We start from the raw sequence: 21,634 nt of genomic DNA on the forward strand, positions 1-21,634 counted from the left end.
CCAGTGTGAGAAGTAACAGTAAAAGCAGAATGTCCACATCCTGTACTGGCATAGTTTCAAACATTCAGGTGACACGGGAGAGATCAAATTACAACTTGTGATTAGACACAAATGAGGGGGATTTAGACAGGCTAAACTCTAAATACATTCAGGGTGCATTTATCTATGTTTTCCTTCTGTCCTGTGCAAGAGTTCACGTCCAATTTAAGCAATACCAACTACCTGGCAGCCATGCTGGTCTATTTGGCTACAGTAGTGTCTGACAAACGCTGTAAAAACAGTGTAGGAGATTTGGGCACTCAGTGAGTAATTTGGGTGCTGTCAAAAGATGGAGCACAACTTACAAAAAAAAAAAAACACTGTAATTCGGCTGTCAGCAGTAGCTGGCAGCCAAATTCCATCATTCCCCCACTATTCATGGCAGCCTGGAGGGGGAACAGTAATCAGGCATGGGCTTTGGAGTAGTAAACTACTTGAATTCAGAATTCAAATGGGGTCTAATGACTTCACGTGTGACCGCGGGATGGGGGGTTCACTTACCCAGAAGTCTTTGGGACGTCTGCTTTCCATTACGCGTCATAGGCGTAATAAAAGTCGGGTTGCATGCCTCACTACCGCGCTTCCTCTTTCAAGCCGGAAGGAGGAAGCGGGAAAGTGAGTGGTGGAATGCGGCTTTCATTATGCCTGTGACGCTTAAAGAGGAACTGTAACATCAAACTGTCCCCTGGGGGGGTACTCACCTCGGGTGGGGGAAGCCTCAGGATCCTAATGAGGCTTCCCACGCCGTCCTCCGTCCCCCAGGTGTCTCGCTGCAGCCCTCCGTACAGCGGCGACGTAAATATTTACCTTCCCGGCTCCTGCGCAGGCGCTCTGGTGGCTGTCGGCTCCGAAGTAGGCGGAAATACCCGATTGTCGTCGGGTCTGCTCTACTGCGCAGGCGCAAGTCTCCGGCGCCTGCGCAGTAGAGCGGACCCGACGGAGATCGGGTATTTCCGTCTAGTTCCGAGCCGAAAGCAGCCACAGCGCCCCCGCTGGAGCCTACAAAGGTAAATGTTGACTTGACAGTCGGGTCTGTCGCCGGCTGTTCGGAGGGCTGCAGCGAGACCCCCGTGGGACAGAGAACGGCGTGGGAAGCCTCATTAGGATCCCAAGGCTTCCCCCACCCGAGGTGAGTACCCCCCAGGGGATCTTTTTGATGTTACAGAGTCTCTTTAATGGAATGCAGATGTCCACAAAGACTTCTGGGTAATTTACCCCCATCCCCCCCCCCCCCATCCTGCGGTCACATGTGAATTCATTAGACTTCATTTGCATTTCGAATTTGAGTAGTTTACTACTCGGAAGCCCATGCCTGATAGTAATTAACGCCGCCGGGACTTGTGCAGGAGCATGGTAAGCCGTTTATCAGCTTTACCCTGCGCCCAAATCTCCCGGTGGCTGAATAATAAGTATGCGTGTCTGAATCCCACCGGAAACAAGCATGCAGCTAATATTGTCAAATTTGACCAAAGTATTAGAAACACCTGATCTGCTGCATGCCTGTTCAGAGTCTATGGATGGGTAAAAGTACTAGAGGCAGAGCATCGGCAGGACAGCCAGGCAACGGATATTGCTTAAAAGAAAATATGGCAACCTCCATATACCCCTCTCTTCAGTCCTTTCACTATTCTGGGTTTAGTTTGGTTTTAACATTTACAGCCTTTCATTAGTTTGAAACCCTTAATTCAGGCATATTTTTTTTTAATATTCATTATTGGAGCATTATTTTATATTAATTACAGCATGCATAAAAAAGTTTTGTAAAAATAAATATTGCATTTTTTGCAAAATTAAACCGAATAATACCTGCCACACCATCTCATTTTGATAAAACCTGCCACATTACACCATCTTATTTTTCATATACAGGGAAACATGACTGCAGCTGACTGAGCAGTTGCTCTCCCTCCTTGATGCCCAACTGATTAAATGGAGGGGGAAAGGGGGAGGCTGTTTCAGGTTGGCAAGGTGTGAGCAGGCAGCTATCAGACCATGAGAATCTAATGTTTCCATTTTTACTTTGGAAAATAATTTTATTTTTTTTTAACAATTTTTTTTGTATGCGTAATTAATGTAAAATATTGTTGCATTTTACATGCATGTACACAACTGTGCATGAATTGGGACTTTGAGTACCTTTACATAGTGACAGGTTTGCCTTTAAATTTTACCTTGCAAAATGACAATATTTTGTAGGTATTTTTAGAGAACTGGACCTATCCCTCCGTGGTGACTGCTATTAAAAAGATCCCTGCTGAGTCCCTATGAGAGGCACAAATTGGGACTATGATCAGTGGGTGGAAGTGATTTTTAAGGTGGCCATAGGTAAGTACGGCTCCTTCTAAGATCTCTTCTGCCCATTCTTAGTTCAAGAATGAGTCTGACTAAGCATAGCTGGTCAGGGAGCACCCTGGATTTCATGGCTCAGCTTTGGTTGAAGGCCATACTAAAATTGCATGCAGACATCTATAGCTATCTGCAAGATAATGCTGTATTGCAATTTCTAATAAGTAACGTCAGTACAGGTTCACTTTAAAGGGCATATTCTTGTGTTATAAGTCATAAACTAGACTAGAGTAATATACATTTTGCTTAGTAGTAAGGTTTGGAGGTGGGTTGGAGAGATTTATTAATTTTTTTTTTTCTCCCACTTGCGATGATAGACTGAAACTGCCACGAGTGTCAGTAATTTGTACTAGTTCTATTAGATGCCATTTTATGCCTTACAGAAAGCTGCTGCCCAGTCTGAAGACCAAGAAGCCACAGGAGCTGGTGCTGGTGATTGGAACAGGAATCAGTGCTGCTGTGGCTCCCCAGGTGCCCGCATTGAAGTCTTGGAAAGGGTTAATCCAGGCTTTACTTGATGCCGCCAATGACTTTGACCTTCTAGAAGAAGAGGAAGCCAAAAAGTTTCAAAAATGTCTCCATGAGGACAAGAACCTGATTCACGTTGCCCATGACCTCATCCAGAAGCTATCTCCGGTACTAAACTGTCCTGCACAAAAATCAGCTCAGTGTCTAACCCTACTGTCTTTTCTGCCTTTTTGTCCTTTACTCTGTATTCAACTAATTTCCTTTAAACCTGAGGAACCTCAAAATTGGTGTGTGTGTGTGTGTGTGTGTGTGTGTGTGTGTGTGTGTGTGTGTGTGTGTGTGTGTGTGTGTGTGTGTGTGTGTGTGTGTATATATGTATGTGTAATGCCTGGTAGAGCTCCTGTTTTTTCTTTCAGCCACTATACCTCAATGTAGTGCTGTTATTCTGAGCTCATCCCACATTTTCACCTATAGACAAGCCCCCGCTTGAACAGGACACGCAATATGTCTCCTGACTTTGGTTACCCCCAGGTCTTACCGTTCATGGTATAGCAGCTGAGGCTGAGAAAACCAGAGTACCACCAGAGCAAACAAGACTATGCAGCTGGGTAATATTAGGTAGTAGAGCGGATTGCTCTTGTGGAGGAAGTATACAGATCACACCAGGAGCTATGAACAAGGCAGCAAGATTGCTCAGAGCGATCGCAGCTCTGAGCTTCCGATAACCGCCACAATATACAAGACACAATGGTTGCTCAGTGCGACTGCAGCACTGAGCATCTGATGTCCACCACACTGAGTAACAAGGACATACAACAGACAGACGGAATGCTTGCCAGCTAACAAGACACAATGGTTGCTCAGTGCGACCGCAACACTAATCATCTGATGTCCACCACACTGAGTAACAAGGACAGACAGACAGACAGACGGAATGCTTGCCAATCTAATCCCTGCTCCAGCGATAGAAAACATCCACACTGGCACGGACAAGACAAACAAGTAAGAGCATAACTAATAGCAACCGCAGCCTATAGTTATGTTCACAGGAATAGGACAAGCAAGAATCCTGCCAGTCACCAATGTGGTGAAGGCAGTCTCCAAACTGTCAGGATAGGAGAAGACTTCACTGTACCCCCGCGGGTGCAGTGAACGTCCAAGCAGGCAAAGCAAGCTAATGCAAACATATATATTAAGACTTTACACAAGGAACCCAGCAATCAACTATGGCAAAGCTGAACACTATGATGAGCAGGGTGTGAAAGGAGAAGCAGGTTTTTCTCTGGACATCAGCCAATGAGAGCAGACATGCAAATTCTCACACAGCTGAATGGTAATCACGCAATCCTTTGTTAGGCTGATTGAAGGCTGCAAGCTGCCTGTGAATGGAAAGGACTCTCATTACAAATGCATGCCAAATTATGCAACCATACTGTATGCATGTAAGAAATCCACAGCTGTCTGGCTGCAGTTCAACTGCAGCAAGCCATAGGTGGATTCATGTATATGGTAGAGAAAGAAAGCCCTTAAAAAATAGCACCTCCCACAGCAAAATTTGAAAAAGTATAACAAAATTTTTTATTCAACATTGAGTATATTAATAATTACAGTACTGATGATTCAATAAAGAATAAAACCATTTAAAAAGCAAGCAAATATTCCAACACGATCCCTGCTGCATATGAAACAATCACTCTAAATGCAATATATTGTATAATGACACAATGCTGCTGTCAGATATAAAACCCCACAGTAGGCTCAATATTGAGCCCAACAGGGGGAGAACCTGGGTTCAGTATACAACCTAGTGTGATGCCAGTTCAATCTTGGTTTCATCGGCATTTCTCCACACAGTAATATCTTTCTTCTCATGTGCCCTTGCAAACTGCAGGCAATCTCGCTTTCTTAAGGTGGCCATACACTTATAGATTTGTAGCAGATTCAACCATCAGAAAGATTTCTGTCAGATGCCTGTCAAGTTGCATCTGACAAAAATGTGTGTTCCACACACTAGGATCATATTTCCAATACATTTCAGAATGAAATCTATTGTAAATCGATCTAAATGCATTATTGGACCATTAGATCCAATGCAACTCTATGGGCCATCGATCTGCTGCCAGCAGCAGATCGACCTAGATTTTCCACCCAGTCAAATAGATCAAATCGGCAGAAAATCGATCGAAATCAGCCGCAAATCGATCGGCTAACTCGATAGAATCAATTTCCGAACAATCAATGGCTGAAATCGACCAGTGTATGGGCCCCTTTATGGTGACTTTGGAGTAGAGGCTTCTACATTGATGAGCAGCCTTTTACATTATGTCAAAATAAGACTTGTGTCCACTTATTGACTTCAGCATTGTCACAAAGTCATTGCTGTTTGATTTGACGTTTTGGGGGTCTTATTCAGTTCACTTTTTCTCCTAAGTATCCTACGAGATAATTTTTCATTTTCTGTTTAAAATAACTTTTCAGCATTTTGCAATTGAAAAAGAAGTTGAAAATGTACTGTCCATATTATTTTGAATATTTTCTTCCTGGTGTCTTAAAAGGCATTTTAGTAATAAACTGAAATTTTCACCTAGGAGAGAAAACTTAGTAGAAAAAGTGAGTTGAATAAGGGCCGTTATGTCAAAGTATGTTCTTCTCTAAGGCAAGGGTCACACTTGCCAAAATCGCATGCATTTCCAGGCTACAAATGTGACCCTTGACCATGTTGCCTGAGCCATATGATGTCTTTGTGGTTCCATGGTGTATGTATGTATAATTGTGCCATGTACAAAGTAGAAGTCTTAAATATGTCAAATGTATAGTTTCTTACAATAACATCTTAAGAAGTGATTATTAACCCCTTGTGTACCCAGCAGTCTCTGGCCCCTTAAGGATCAGAGACTGCTGGTACCAGAAAACAGTGCTTAGCAACGAATTGCTGCACATAACCGCTGCTCTCGCCTTTCATGGTGCTCTCCCATCTCCCCATCTCTCTGCCATCCCTATGACAGCAGAGCTGTGTGAGCCAGTCAGGAGCCGCTTTCATTGGCTCCTGGCGCTGTCCTTCAATGTAAGCCAATATGATTGGCTCACCGTGATCACACGGTCAGGAGCCAATGAAAGTGGCTCCTGCCCTGCTCACAGAGCTCTGCCATTTTATAGATGGCAGGGTGAATGAACTGTGGCTGGTGCAGAGTGGTGCGATCGTCAGTAGCGCGTGGCGGGGAAGGTGAAATATATGTCTTGTCAGAGCCGCATAGCCTGGTTGATGGTGGTGGTGAAAGGGGGGTGGAAGCATCAGTATTATAGGGTGAATACCATAGGCCTTACAGCAAAGATGATTCTTTTTCACCTATACAGTACACATGTGGGCATGTATGTATGCATAACAGTATTAAAACAATCTACTGGACTTGATATGAACTGTATGTATCTGAAAATCATGAGGAAAAGCACTTTCTAAAAGTTCCATACTCCTTTATTTAGTATTTTCTTATAAAAGCCATTAAGTTTCAATCACAGAAAATAACATAAAAAGTGGAAAAGGCATCCCATCACAGGGCATGTGAGCTATTACATAGCTGTAGGGAATGACATACTGCATTTTGGAATTTGCGTATTTATCATCAAGCTCCCAGCTGTAATGAAACAGTCTACGAGTCACACAGATGCAGTCTGATTCTTGCTGTTATAATTTTTCTTATGGGTGTCAAAATATACCTGGATGCTGAAAAAACTAATTCAGAACATTATCAATAGGGAGTTAACCACCGTGTACATGTAATAAAGGCACAGGGGTAATTTGTGTTCTGGATGCACCCAAATTAGGATATCAGTAGTGTTGCTGACTTTCCACTATCGCATCCATTAACTCTACCCATTACCACTCCCCTACCTATACCTAATACAAATCTCCCTAACAACACCTAACACTACCCAAACACCATCTATATCTAGCACTAACCTACCTAAGGCCTTTGCCACTACTCGGATTTTGGTTACTTAGTAGCCAAACTCCTCTGCTGTTAACTAGAAATCACTGCTGCTACTACCACAAAATGGAATTTGGCTGCATACGAGTGTCTTCAATAAACTTCCTTAGGCAAAATAACATGCATAAAGTCTGATGCACAATGTCACTACCAACTCTAAGTAGAGTTCGGCTAGATAATAACCCATCTCTGGCGCAAAATTAACCAGTATCGCCGCTATTAATAGTAGCAGGAGTTTGGCTGTACTATTTCTGAACTCCAATGCCCAGATTACCTTCTCGGTATCACCATCGCCACAATTTAAATTATGGCCTACGGTGATAACCAATTTTACAGGAGCACCATAAGCCTAATTTAACTGTTTCGTAACCAGGAGTATGACTGTGGCTCTTCTGTATGAAGCAAATGGATTTACTTGTATTAATCATTTTAGTGTAATCTGTGGGTGGAAATAACATTATGGCTTGAGAGGAGACTTTCTCCCTCTTATTGCATTGGTCCTAAACAGTTTTGTTCCCTTATTAATTCAATTGGGATGCACAGCTTCTACACCAATTGTGATAGCCACATTACACCAGGATCTATTATGGTGGAAGAGACAAATTACTGCTGTAGCACAGTTTCAGAAGTTATACATATGTCACTAGTATGCAAATTAACCATGAGGGAAATAAGAATACAAAGGCTTCAGCTGTCACCAGGGTGATGACAATCATGGAAGGATGTAGTTGAAATTACTTGCAGTCTTCTTTTTGGTGTAGCAAGCTTGCAGACAAAGCTTTCACGCAACTGGTTGTGATAACCAGATCAGTTGTTTTGTGATTGGTTGCTGAAGTTTTATTTGCTGTTGTGTTGCGTCTTGAGTGTTTTGTACTTTAGCAAGAGAGTTGTCCCATTATAGCTGGGGGCTTCATTAAGGAAGCGTATTTGGAAACACCGTGTCATTTCCTTCATTATGAAATAGCTGCTTCCATACTTAAAGAGGAACTCCAGTGAACATTCTACTGTAGGCAGGTGAAGTAGCTGCTGCATGGTTTTTGGCAGTTGGAAACAGCTGTAACAGCTATTTCCCACAATGCAACAAGGTTCACAGACAAGAAACTGCCAGGAGTACCCTGGTCCTCAGAGTTTCTTGTGGGAGGGGTTATGTTAATTAAAATAGATAGGTAATATAATCTCTTACCCACCCTGTTTGAAAAGAACAGGCAAATGTTTGATTTCATGATGGCAGCCATCTTTTTGGTTGAAAGGAGGTGACAGGGAGCATGAGACACAGTTCCAACTGTCCTGTGTCCTGAGCACCTCTCCCAGTTGCTAGGTAACGTGAACAACAACATAGGCAATACCATCATGCTCTGCACAGCATCAGGGAAAAAAAGCCTGGGCTTTTTTTCTTTGATGGGTGGAGCTTAGGTAAAATTGCAGCTAAAAATGATGCTTTGGTAAGAAAAACAAAGTTCTGATGCTGTGAAACTGTTAAAGAAATACCAAGCCTTTTCAGTTCTGCTGAGTAGATTTTTAGTCCGGAGGTTCACTTTAAAGTGAGCTCTTTTTATGAAAGCAGTTTCATGTCATGCACAGAAACACTATCATCTAAAGCCTCTCTATAAAGCAGAGAATTCTAAAAAGGGGGTGTATGAGTATTTAGTAGACAAGACAAGACTCCTAACATTTATATCGCACTTTTCTCCTAGGGGACTCAAAATGCTTCAGGGCTGCAGCCACTTAGGCATGCTCCATACCAGGATCATTAGGAAGCCTTGCCCAAAAACTCCTTACTGTTCTACATATTAGCTTGAGCCTGAATTTGAAACCTGGTTAAAGGCTCAAATCCTACATCAAAGGCAAAAGCCTAAACCAGTACCATATCCAGCTGACCTAACCTGAGCTAGTAAATTGCAAATATCCTCTACAGACCTTTGAACAAAGAGTATGAACATGGGTAACCAAAGGGTTTTATTTTTCAGTCGCAGGAGTCTAACTTCTCTTTTCCTAATTTCTCTCTGGTGTGCAGCGCACTAGTAATGTGCGCTCCACCTTCTTCAAGGACTGCCTCTATGAGGTCTTTGATGATCTGGAGTCTAAAATGGAGGATTCTGGGAAGCAACTCTTACAGTCTGTGTTGCAGCTGATGGAAAACGGTGCCTTGGTCTTGACAACCAACTTTGACAACCTGCTGGAGATCTATGCCTATCACCAAGGGAAGCAACTGGAGTCTATTGATCTCACTGATGAGAAGAAGGTAATGCTAAATGCCAGAGAATAATGCTTAAGCTTGAGTAGTAGAAAGCTGGGAAACATGGGCAACTTTCAGCCTCCCAGACTTCATCAGGCCAGGACTCTGTACATTTGAGGGGGCCGGCTAATGTACAGGACACAGCTAAGCCATGATCATAGCTGGCACATGAAATAGTGATGTAAACAAGCCAGGACAGCCAATGAGGCTGTCTGGAGTCAGACACAGTAACCCTCCAATTATTGCTTTCACAAAAAGAGGTGAGACAATACCCACCCCAGCATGCTTCCGATGCTCAACTCTGCATGGAGAGGAGGGGGAAACACCAAAGAAAAGTATACAGGGCCAATATAGAAGGCACAGCAAACCGCTACTATAAGAGGGCACAACATAGGGGGCGCTGCAAGGAGGAAGGTGCACTATATATGAAGCACTATATTTTGGAAGTTTTATAATGGGGGCATTATGTATAGGGGTCACAATTAATGGGGTACACAGAAATTATTTACATTCTCACTGGCTTAACTCACTGAGCCTCCTTCTCTCCCCCTGGACCTTCTTCTTTCCCCCTACGCCTCCTTCTCTCTCTCCCCCCTGTGCCACTTTCTGTCCCCCTGTGCCTCCCTCCTTATTTAGATTCCCACTGGCTTAACAGGGCAGCACTATATAAAAGAGGGACATAATATAGGGCGGCGCTATGTAAGGGGGACATTATACAAGGTCACACAATATATGAAGGCACTACAAAGGGGACACTACGGAGGCTACTATAAATGGGGGCGACTATAGATTAGGCTCTAAACAGAAGTCATGTGGATTGTTATAGGGGCGTTGTAACAGAGGATCTCCCAGGGCTGTTTGTAACCAAAGGTATTCCAGGCCAATGCCTGGAGCTCTATTGGTACTTGGGGCTCCCTGCACCCTGAATAAGGCCCGCCCAGTGGGTGTTCGATCACCTGCTCCTGTGTATATGCAGCAGCAGGAAATTTGGTGTCCTTAAGAGCAGCAGCATCACCACCTCTGTCCCCTTGTGAATCCTTCAGCCCCCCCCCCCCCCCCCCGTGCCACCCTCTACCCCACTTTTGTCCCCCTGTGCATCGCTTTGTGCATTCTTCTGTTCCCCTGTGCCTTCTTCTGTCCCACGCTGTGCCTCATTCTGTCCCCTGTGCCACTTTCTGTCCTTTTGTGCCACTTCTGCCCCCCCCCCCATGTTCCTCTGCCCATTTGTCTCTCACTCTGCCACCCCCGTGCTTTCTTCTGTACCCCTTTGTTCCTCCTTCTGCCTCCCTTTGCTTCCTTCTGTCCCCTTGTGACACCTCTGCCCCCCCCCCTCCCGTGCATCCCTCTGTGCCTCGTTCTGTCCCCCTGTGCCTGGTTCTGTACCCTTGTGCTACCTCTGCCCCCTTTGTGTTCCCCTGCCCACCTGTGCCTCCCTCTGCCCCCCCCCCCCCCATGCCTTCTTCTGTCCCCCTTTGGTCTTCCTCTTATCTCCCTGTACCTTCTTTAGTCCCCTTGAGCATCCCTCAGTCCACCTGTGCCACCTCTCTTGTTCTTCCTTTTGTCTCCCTGTGCCTCCTTTTGTCCCTCTTTGTGTCTCATTCTGTCCCTATGTGCATCTATCTGGGCCTCCTCCGGTCCCTCTGTGCAGCGGAGAGGGGAGAGCACAGCTTTTGATGTGCTATGCTAGTCATTTACACACAGGGCTAGGTTAGTGCAGTAGGGGGTGTGCAATGAAATGCGACAGGATGGGCAGGTTCGGGATTCCCTGGATCAGGCATCTACCTTTTATGGCACATGGTTTATATTCTCCAGTATGTGCGTATGCTTCTTTTGGGGGGGGGGGGGGGGGGCACAGGACTTCTTGCGTGGCGTGGCAAAAAAAGGCTAAAAATGATCCTGGAGATGCAATGGGAATGAAAACTGGGGAAAATATAAATGAAAATACTGTTCAACTACTTCCTATAACCATGCTAATGATCCATACCCACTATAGGATAGAATATACAGGTTACAATAGCCATTCTCCTCTCCCTAGATCTCACCATTAAAATGTATTTGTTATTTTTGTTATTGCTACAGTTTAAAAAGAAAAAAGTGCAGAACAAATATGCCTTTAATTCAAAATTAAATACATTAACCCTACATAGTGCCAGCAAAAGCAAGTTTTGTAATAAACTTGATAAAATAGTCAAATACAATTCCTTTTTTTTTTTTTTTTTTTTTTTAAAGTAGAACTGTTTTAAAAATAAATAAAATCCCTTTAAAGGGGAACTGAAGAGAGAGGTATATGGAGGATACCATGTTTATTTCCTTTTAAGCAATACCAGTTGCCTGGCAGCCCTGCAGATCCTCTGCCTCTAATACTATTAGCCATAGCCCCTGAACAAGCATGCAGCAGATCAGGTGTTTCAGACTTTAAAGTCAGATCTGACAAGGCTAGCTGCATGCTTGTTTCTGGTGTTATTCAGATACTACTGCAGAGAAATAGACCAGCAGGGCTGCCAGGCAACTGGTATTGATTAAAAGGAAATAAATATGGCAGCCTCCGTATACCTCTTACTTCAGTTCCCCTTTAAAATGCAGATACTTCAGTTCCCCTTTAAAATGCAGAGAAAATAAGACTATTACAAAAAATAACAACCAAAGAAAGTCAAGTTTGTTCTGAAAAACATCAGTATACAGATATCACTTAGGCCCCGTTCACACTTGCGGTTTTGCAAAAACCGCACCGGATGTCCGGACCGCACCGGAGCCGGATCGGACCTGAACCGTACGGTTCCTGTCCGGATCCGGTCCGGATCCGGTCCGGTTGCATACGGTTTCCGTGCGGTATGAACACGGTTGCGGTCCGGATCCGGATTCTTAAAGAGATAACAACCTGTATAAATACCTGGGGTTCTGGGAGGTCAGCAGAAGCTCTGGGGTCATTGTTGGAGACAGCTGGACGTGTGGAGACCATCCTTGGATACAGAGACAGCAGTTGGGACCATGGATCCAGTCATTTTTTACGCTTATTACCTGGGAATTCTCTCCTTCCTGTTGTTTACCTACTACTATGTGGGGAGAAGGCGTGCTCCTCGCAGGAGATGGTGGGTGCACCCTCTACTAGCCAGGAGGCAGAGGAAGGGAGAGTTCCAGGCCCTCTACCGGGACCTCAGACGACACCCACAGAAGTTCTACAGCTACACTCGGATGTCTATTCCCCTGTAAGTATATAGGCCTAAATACACCAACCCCCACCATTCCTAAACACCCCACCCTCACCCCCACAACACCTCATCCCTGTATACCTAGCTAAACACACCACCCTGACCCCCACACCCCTGTATACCTAGCTATACACTACACCCCCACCCTCCACAACACTCCCAAACCTCTGTAAACACACCTCCCCCATCCTCCACCCAACACCTTGTCCCACAACATACTTTACAGCTTCTTCCTTTACATCTCCTGACAGGTTTGATACCCTTTTGGAGATGGTGAAGGATGACCTTAGGAAGAAGGATACCACGTTCAGGAGAGCAGTCACACCACAAGAACAACTACTCATCACACTGAGGTATGTAAAAACAAATTTTTTTATTGCAAAAACAACCACTTTCCAACATGGAAACATTCTTCCAACATGGAAGACAAAAAATTAACATATCTATGGTATAGCCCGGTCAGTTTTAAGGAACACCAACCACCAACTTTGTGCTGGAAGAGTTGTAGGGCATAGCTGCCCAAGTGTCTTTCGGGGACACCAGGCCCTAAAATTGAAGTGCTTCAAAAACCTAACCACTGGCACATGACCCTCTGAGCCATGGATGAAGGACACAGGGCAGTGAAAAGGCTAGGCCTCTCACCGACCAGTCAAGGTGTCCTTCATCCATGGCTCCAAGGGTCTTGTGCAAGTGGTTAGGAACAAGAACAAAGTGAGGAGCAAGAGGAACCGATGGCAGAGGTGCATGACTACAGGTGCAGTGCAACAGGCACAAGGTTGTGACCCAGGTAGTGTCTTTCGGGGACACCAGGCCCTAAAATTGAAGTGCTTTAAAAACCTAACCACTGGCACATGACCCTCTGAGCCATGGATGAAGGACACAGGTCAGTGAAAAGGCTAGGCCTCTCACCGACCAGTCAAGGTGTCCTTCATCCATGGTTCAAAGGGTCTTGTGCAAGTGGTTAGGAACAAGAACAAAGTGAGGAGCAAGAGGAACCGATGGCAGAGGTGCATGACTACAGGTGCAGTGCAACAGGCACAAGGTTGTGACCCAGGTAGTGTCTTTCGGGGACACCAGGCCCTAAAATTGAAGTGCTTCAAAAACCTAACCACTGGCACATGACCCTCTGAGCCATGGATGAAGGACACAGGTCAGTGAAAAGGCTAGGCCTCTCACCGACCAGTCAAGGTGTCCTTCATCCATGGTTCAAAGGGTCTTGTGCAAGTGGTTAGGAACAAGAACAAAGTGAGGAGCAAGAGGAACCGATGGCAGAGGAGCATGACTACAGGTGCACTGCAACAGGCACAAGGTTGTGACCCAGGTAGTGTCTTTCGGGGACACCAGGCCCTAAAATTGAAGTGCTTTAAAAACCTAACCACTGGCACATGACCCTCTGAGCCATGGATGAAGGACACAGGTCAGTGAAAAGGCTAGGCCTCTCACCGACCAGTCAAGGTGTCCTTCATCCATGGTTCAAAGGGTCTTGTGCAAGTGGTTAGGAACAAGAACAAAGTGAGGAGCAAGAGGAACCGATGGCAGAGGTGCATGACTACAGGTGCAGTGCAACAGGCACAAGGTTGTGACCCAGGTAGTGTCTTTCGGGGACACCAGGCCCTAAAATTGAAGTGCTTCAAAAACCTAACCACTGGCACATGACCCTCTGAGCCATGGATGAAGGACACAGGTCAGTGAAAAGGCTAGGCCTCTCACCGACCAGTCAAGGTGTCCTTCATCCATGGTTCAAAGGGTCTTGTGCAAGTGGTTAGGAACAAGAACAAAGTGAGGAGCAAGAGGAACCGATGGCAGAGGAGCATGACTACAGGTGCACTGCAACAGGCACAAGGTTGTGACCCAGGTAGTGTCTTTCGGGGACACCAGGCCCTAAAATTGAAGTGCTTTAAAAACCTAACCACTGGCACATGACCCTCTCAGCCATGGATGAAGGACACAGGTCAGTGAAAAGGCTAGGCCTCTCACCGACCAGTCAAGGTGTCCTTCATCCATGGCTCCAAGGGTCTTGTGCAAGTGATTAGGATCAACAAAGTAAGGAACAAGAGGAATCAAAGGCACAGGTGCAGGACTACAGGTGCTGTGCAACAGGCACAAGGTTGTGACCCAGGTAGTGTCTTTCGGGGACACCAGGCCCTAAAGTTCAAGTCCAGCAAAACCAAAAGTTAAAAAGCCCTGTGATGGTATCCTTCCTCCGAGGATCGGAGGTATTCAGAGGAGCATGTCCAGGAACAATTTGACTTTTTTTTTCAAATTGTATCGGCACCACTACTAGAAAAGGTGGGAGTTGCTGCCTGGAAATCTGGACTCTCTTGGGTGCTGGTCGTGGATGAGCTGGACCCTGACAGCGGTGGCCCATATTGACTGCCTCTGTAGCCGGTGTACATCTGTGATGATTGCCAGGTGGGCACCGCTGTTGGTTGTGGGGGTCTAAAAATTGGTGGTTGCAATAATGGCGTGTCCATGTGCTGTTTAATCACCTCCAGCAAATTGGAATGGCACGCCATCAGGTTTTGTGAAGGCACCTTTTCAAGATATGGTATTAGAGACATCACAGTGTGAAAACACGGGTGTGCCTGCAATTTCAGTAGTTCCTTGCTTTGTTGATGCATTTGCTGCATCATGTTCTGCAGCTGGCCCACCGACTGATGATGCTGCGCACGCAGTTGGTCGATTTCTCCTCTGTGCATCTCATGCATCATTTTAAGCTCGTCCCTGTAGTGCCCATGTACAGCGTCGAGCTCACATTGCAGTGTAGTGATGTGGGACTTGTACTGCTCCATGATATGGCCCCTGTCCTCATCTTGCAACTGCCGGGTTATGAGAGTTTGGTGGCTCTGAAGAATCCCGAGAAGTCCGGAGACAGCCCCGGACATCTCGGACTCTGTCTCTCTCCTTGTTGGGGGGAGGGTACCTCGACGCCTCACTGGTGTGGTGGTCCTCACTGGTGGTGTGGCAGCATCTTCCCGTCCTCTGGCCTGTGTCGGGGTTGCCCTGCGCACTGGTTGTGCTGCAGTCTCTCGGTGCTCCTCACTTTGTTCTTGTTCCCCTGGAGCTTCCATAGCGGTCGATTGTGGAGGTTCAGCTTCTTCCACACTCGGTCCTGCAACCTCAACATCCAAGCTCTCTTCTGCCAAGTCATCATCAAAGGACGGAGTTGTGATTAAGGACTCCCTCCTCCTACTCCTCGCCTCGGGGCAATAGGTTACATCGGCGACGTCATCATCCACCAAGCTCTCCTCACTGCTGAACCGTGCCTCCTGGGTCGGTTCCTCTTGCTCCAAATTGTCTTCAGTCCTGTAGATAAAAAAAATATTTATTGGTGTGCCAAACAGCATGTGGCGTCAATTCACAGAGCTAGCAAACACTAGCAATCACTTTATCACCCGTTTCTACCCAACATTTGATAAAGCTTGTGAGAAAAGTTCGCTAGCCATGGGAATTGAGGCCATAGCAATACATGGCCGAAGTCATGGTAAATGAGCTCTCAGTTCCTGCCCACAGTAGTGGTACTTACAGTCTAGGTTCCAGGCTTGCATTGATGAAAGACAATTGCTTGGCAAATTGGTAGTCTTTTTGTCGCCTTCCCCCGCCACTGCCACTTCGTTCGGCAAGTTTTTTCTTCCGTAGCCATTTCACATATGCATCCCGTATATTGCGCCACCTTGTCTTGTACCTTTCTCCTGTAACGACATGAAAAATTGATTTCGATTATTTCTCTTGTAGGTACATCGCAACTGGACAAACATATACATCGCTACATGTCACATTTCGTATTGGGAAGAGCACGGTGGCAGGCATCGTCGTGAGGACTTCGAGGATCCTTTGGACGCGACTGAGGGCCAGATACATGCCTGTGCCGGACACCACGAAATGGGAGGAGATCGCCCAGGGCTTCTGGACCGAGTGCAAGTTTCCTAATTGTGTTGGCGCACTAGATGGGAAACACATCCGGATTCAGAAACCCGTGGGGAGTGGCAGCCATTATTTCAACTATAAAAAATACTTCAGCATTGTTCTAATGGCAGTGGCAGATGCGGACTACAAGTTTGTGGACGTGGGGTCGTACGGTAGTTCCAATGACTCTGGAATTTTCCAGCGTACGACCCTTTGCCGGCTGATGGAGGAAGGCAGACTGCGTCTCCCCCGTGACAGACCCTGGCCTGGGACAAGGGCACCGGCCTACCCCTATGTGTTTGTGGGGGACGAGGCCTTCGCCCTGTCCGACCATGTAATGCGTCCGTACCCAGACAGGGGACTTGATGCCAGCCAGCTACACTTCAATGCTCGGTTGAGCCGTGCAAGGAGAATGGTGGAGTGCACATTTGGGATCCTGGTGTCAAAGTGGAGGGTGTTCCACACGCCCATGCTGCTGAAACCGGGCAACGCAGTTGTCGTGGTGAAGGCAGCATGCATCCTCCACAACTTTGTGCGGCAGGAGGAAAGAGAGACTCCGGAACCCCCGAATGTGCTTCCACTAATGCCCCTGCGGAGGTATGCAACCAGGCCAAGGGTAGTGTCACTGCGGAACAGGGACCAACTGAGACTTTATTTGACCACACCACCTGGACGAGGGTGAATGTTTGGTTTTTAATATGTTTTGTTGGAATGTGTTTATTTTGGAGTTTCAAGTTTGAGTGATTTTAAATGTATTAATTTTTTACAATAAATTGATGTATAATAATTGGTCATTGTGTATGTTTTATGTGCACAGGTGGGGTACATCGCAGGTGGGTGGGATACATCACAGGTGGGATACATCACAGGTGGGGTAGAGGTGGGTGGGATACATCACAGGTGGGGTAGAGGTGGGTGGGATACATCACAGGTGGGGTAGAGGTGGGTGGGATACATCACAGGTGGGGTAGAGGTGGGTGGGATACATCACAGGTGGGGTAGAGGTGGGTGGAATACATCACAGGTGGGGTAGAGGTGGGTGGGATACATCACAGGTGGGGTACTGGTGGGTGGGATACATCACAGGTGGGATACATCACAGGTGGGGTACAGGTGGGTGGGATACATCACAGGTGGGGTACAGGTGGGTGGGATACATCACAGGTGGGGTACTGGTGGGTGGGATACATCACAGGTGGGGTAGAGGTGGGTGGGATACATCACAGGTGGGGTACTGGTGGGTGGGATACATCACAGGTGGGATACATCACAGGTGGGGTACAGGTGGGTGGGATACATCACAGGTGGGGTAGAGGTGGGTGGGATACATCACAGGTGGGGTACTGGTGGGTGGGATACATCACAGGTGGGATACATCACAGGTGGGGTACAGGTGGGTGGGATACATCACAGGTGGGGTAGAGGTGGGTGGGATACATTACAGGTGGGGTACTGGTGGGTGGGATACATCACAGGTGGGATACATCACAGGTGGGGTACAGGTGGGTGTGATACATCACAGGTGGGTGGGATACAGCACAGGTGGGGTACAGGTGGGTGGGATACATCACAGGTGGGATACATCACAGGTGGGGTACAGGTGGGTGGGATACATCACAGGTGGGGTACAGGTGGGTGGGATACATCACAGGTGGGGTACTGGTGGGTGGGATACATCACAGGTGGGGTAGAGGTGGGTGGGATACATCACAGGTGGGGTACTGGTGGGTGGGATACATCACAGGTGGGATACATCACAGGTGGGGTAAAGGTGGGTGGGATACATCACAGGTGGGGTAGAGGTGGGTGGGATACATCACAGGTGGGGTACTGGTGGGTGGGATACATCACAGGTGGGATACATCACAGGTGGGGTACAGGTGGGTGGGATACATCACAGGTGGGGTAGAGGTGGGTGGGATACATCACAGGTGGGGTACTGGTGGGTGGGATACATCACAGGTGGGATACATCACAGGTGGGGTACAGGTGGGTGTGATACATCACAGGTGGGTGGGATACAGCACAGGTGGGGTACAGGTGGGTGGGATACATCACAGGTGGGATACATCACAGGTGGGGTACAGGTGGGTGGGATACATCACAGGTGGGGTACAGGTGGGTGGGGAACAGGTGGGTGGGCCACGGGTGGGTGGGCAACACGTGGGTGACACAAATCCATAGCAAAAGTTGAATACATCACAAGCTTAAACCACAAGCCCCCCCCCCAAAAAAACTTCTAGTCAACATACCCTCTGTGCCTTGCTGTCTCTTGCTCAAGTTCTCAAAGTCCTCCACATACAGCTTGGCAATTTTTTTCCACAGGCCTCTGCATTTTTTGATGTTGCTGTGGTCCGCATCCCCCTTGTCCCACAGGGCTGGTACCTGCTGCACCTGTAGGATGAGGTCTTCTGATGTGTAGGGCCTCACCCCCTCGCTATCAGACAGATCCTGCTCCATATTGCTGCCAAACAGCTCCAGCATGAAGTCACTGCTGCTCCACTCTGTGAACGCTGGTGCCATGTGGTCCCCATCCAAAATGGCCACCATACCATAGAGTCAGCATAGGAAGTGTGGTACAACATCCGGTTTTTATAGCCAGTGTGTTGTGCGCTCTCCGGTTCTCATTGGTTTCCATTGGCCGGATGCAACATTCCGGCTCCGGTCCGGATACGTCAGCCGGACCAGCCGGACCAAAAAATAGCGCATGTTGGAACGGACGCCGGAGTCCGGATCCGGTCCGGCTCCGGTCCGGACGAAACGGACGCATGTGAACGGTCGCATAGACTTTCATTGCTATGCCGTGCGTCCGTTTCGTCCGGTCCGCATGCGGTCCGGCTCCGGCACGGCGATTCCGGATAGCAGCCGCTAATGTGAACCGGGCCTTAGGGTCTCATAAGTGGTTAGAGATATACCAGGGCTGCAATATTTTTATATTGACTGAAGGAATAATGGAAATTGTTCAAAATTGCTTTGAAGTTTGTCTGAGTAAGCAGGTTATGATCTGGTAAATTCAGTGAAATCCTTGCAATGTTTGGGCCTAACCTGAAGAAGAATACATTTAAAAAAATGAACAATGCCATAGTTATACTGTATTAATGGCAAGAGTGCATACATATGGCTTTTACTGACAAGCAGTGAATATTCCCCCAGCAATGAAACCTTCCAGTACTGTTCCCTAATTTCTGCAGTAACTAGACATTATTATGTCACCAGGTGCTGGAGTGGGCTCAAGAAAAGAAAAAACTTAGTGTGCTCCACATCCATGGTGTATACACCAACCCCAGTGGGATTGTCCTTCACCCTGCCGGCTACCAGAATGTCCTTCGCAACACTGAAGTCATGGTACGTCTGTATGCTCTGATATTCTCTTCAGATCACCAAAGGAAATAATAGTGTTAGTTTTGATCATAGAAAATTCATAGAGGAAAATGTTGTTTAAAAAAACGGGCACTGTTTTTTTCCCTTTCAGAGAGCAGTCTTTAGCTTATTATTATGTTGGCTTGGAAAAGCTAATATATTGTTCCTGTATTTCAGCTTATTATATTGGCTTTAAAAAACCAATATATTAATCTTGTATTTCAACTTGCAGTTCCAACCACAATGAAGGCAGGTGGAGAATATCCTGTCCCACTACTTTATCATTAGTCATGTTCAATGAAGTTTTGTTAAGCACTTACTAAGTCCTCCGTCTTGCATAATGTTGAGTTTCTTAAACAGTTTTAGGGCCGTATCGTATTGCTGAACTCGCCAGCTAAGCACTGGCGAGTTCTTAACTTAGTTGATGGGGGCATCATCTAATCTTATTAACCTTTAGACCTCCCCAGGCAAAGAACTCGCTTGGGCGACATAATCACGCAGCAAGTTCTTAACATGGTATCCAGTTACACTTTGCATGCCTCCGGGAAGCGATGCTTCTCGGCAGACATGAGCGTTAGCTTAGACCTGCAAAAAGCAGGTCTAAACCAGCTAACGCACATTGTCGCCGCTGCATCTGGGGGTCTCCTTTAATAAGGAGACCCCCAGAGCTCCCCGTCGGGTCGCTGCACACCTTAGAAGCCCCCACATAGCTCTGCCAGGCACTTCTGTCATTATACATACCGCCGCTGATCACCCGACTCCTCTCGCCGCAAAATCCGTTGCGTATTTACAGTGTATCTAACACTGTAATTACTGTCCGCATAGAAGCCCGGGCAAAGCATCTTTGAATCTGCAGCCGGGGCTCCTTATTAAAGAAGACCCCCAGATGCTGCAGCGGATGTTCGGCATGTTTGCGCATGTGTGGAGAGTGAGGCCGTGGTGCTGAAGGACGGCACCACAGCATTAACCTCGCTCCCCATTGCGTGGTAAAAGAGAGCATCGCTCAGGCTTTCACCTGAGTAATGCTCCCTAATGATCGGCCAACGCGCGAAGGGTATGGGCAATAGGATTTGCCGGTAATCCTCACGCAATGGCAAGGTGAGAAGTAGCTTGCATCTGCAAGCTACTTATCACCTTGAATAGGATATGGCGCTTAGTGTTTTGTTTTTTGTTTTTTTTATAAAGAAATGGCAGACATGGCATAAATAATTTTAGGCGATTCCTGAATCAGGTGAATTTTAATTGGCTATTGTAGGCTCCACTTTCCTGAATATTATTCCCAGTCACCCAATGACCAACTGTGCCAAGTTTGTGAACCCTGCCACTAACAGAATGGCTGAAATCAATCAAACAAATCTCATTGGTTGTTTGTGGCTCTGCCCCCTTTAGTGAATTTGCACTCCAGTCACCCAGTGACCGACTGTAGCAGGTTTGAGGCCTCTGCTCTTTTACATTGTATGAATGGCAGCAATTTAAATATTCCCCTCCATAACCAATAGGTTAATTTTGATTGACTATTGTAGGCTCCACCACTTTCCTAAATATTAATCCCAGTCACCCAGTGACCAACTATGCCAAGTTTGAGAACCCTTCTACTAACAGAATGGCTGAAATCAATCATACAAATCTGATTGGCTGTTTGTGGCTCCACCCCCTTTAGTGAATTTGCACCCCAGTCACCCAATGAGCGACTGTAGCGGGTTTGAGGCCTCTGCCATTAACCTCCGTGGCGGTAACCCTGGGGGATCCAGACGTCGATAGCCATTCTCCTTCCTATCCTCCTGAATCACTCTGATAAGATCGCTGTCAGTGATCTCACTACAGAGTTACAGCACTACCCAGAGGACAGAGGGAAAATTGCAGTGCTGGAGCCCAGGGAGGTGGGTGAGTTCTGGGGCTGCTGCAGGCATTCAGATTTTTTTCCTGATTTTAGGGTCTGATATATGCTGAAAAAACCCTAAAATCCAGAAATAATCATACCACCAGGGAGGTTAACAGTGTAAGAATGGCAGCAATTTAAATATTCCACTCCAAAACCAATAGGTGAATTTTGTAGGCTCCAACACTTGAACACCTGAATATTA

At 46.6% G+C, this 21,634-nt stretch overlaps 1 protein-coding gene across 8 annotated transcripts in view; it reads left to right on the forward strand.

Annotated features, from left to right (window-relative positions):
- The window catches only part of FAM118B (family with sequence similarity 118 member B), a 167,643-nt gene that overhangs the window by 108,463 nt on the left and 37,546 nt on the right, over positions 1–21,634 (forward strand). For 7 of the 8 annotated variants that reach the window (XR_011022084.1, XM_068240307.1, XM_068240309.1 and 4 more), the window contains 3 exons: positions 2,748–3,021; positions 8,854–9,081; positions 19,407–19,535. Coding sequence is in view for 7 of the 8 variants with exons in the window: in XM_068240307.1 (XP_068096408.1) it covers positions 2,748–3,021; positions 8,854–9,081; positions 19,407–19,535 (631 nt within the window). In the remaining variant the exon portion in view is untranslated. The remainder of the gene's footprint in view (positions 1–2,747; positions 3,022–8,853; positions 9,082–19,406; positions 19,536–21,634) is intronic. The other variant, XM_068240312.1, reaches the window with a different exon arrangement.

The sequence above is a fragment of the Hyperolius riggenbachi genome, chromosome 6 (assembly GCF_040937935.1).
Source record: "Hyperolius riggenbachi isolate aHypRig1 chromosome 6, aHypRig1.pri, whole genome shotgun sequence".
NCBI lineage: Eukaryota > Metazoa > Chordata > Amphibia > Anura > Hyperoliidae > Hyperolius > Hyperolius riggenbachi.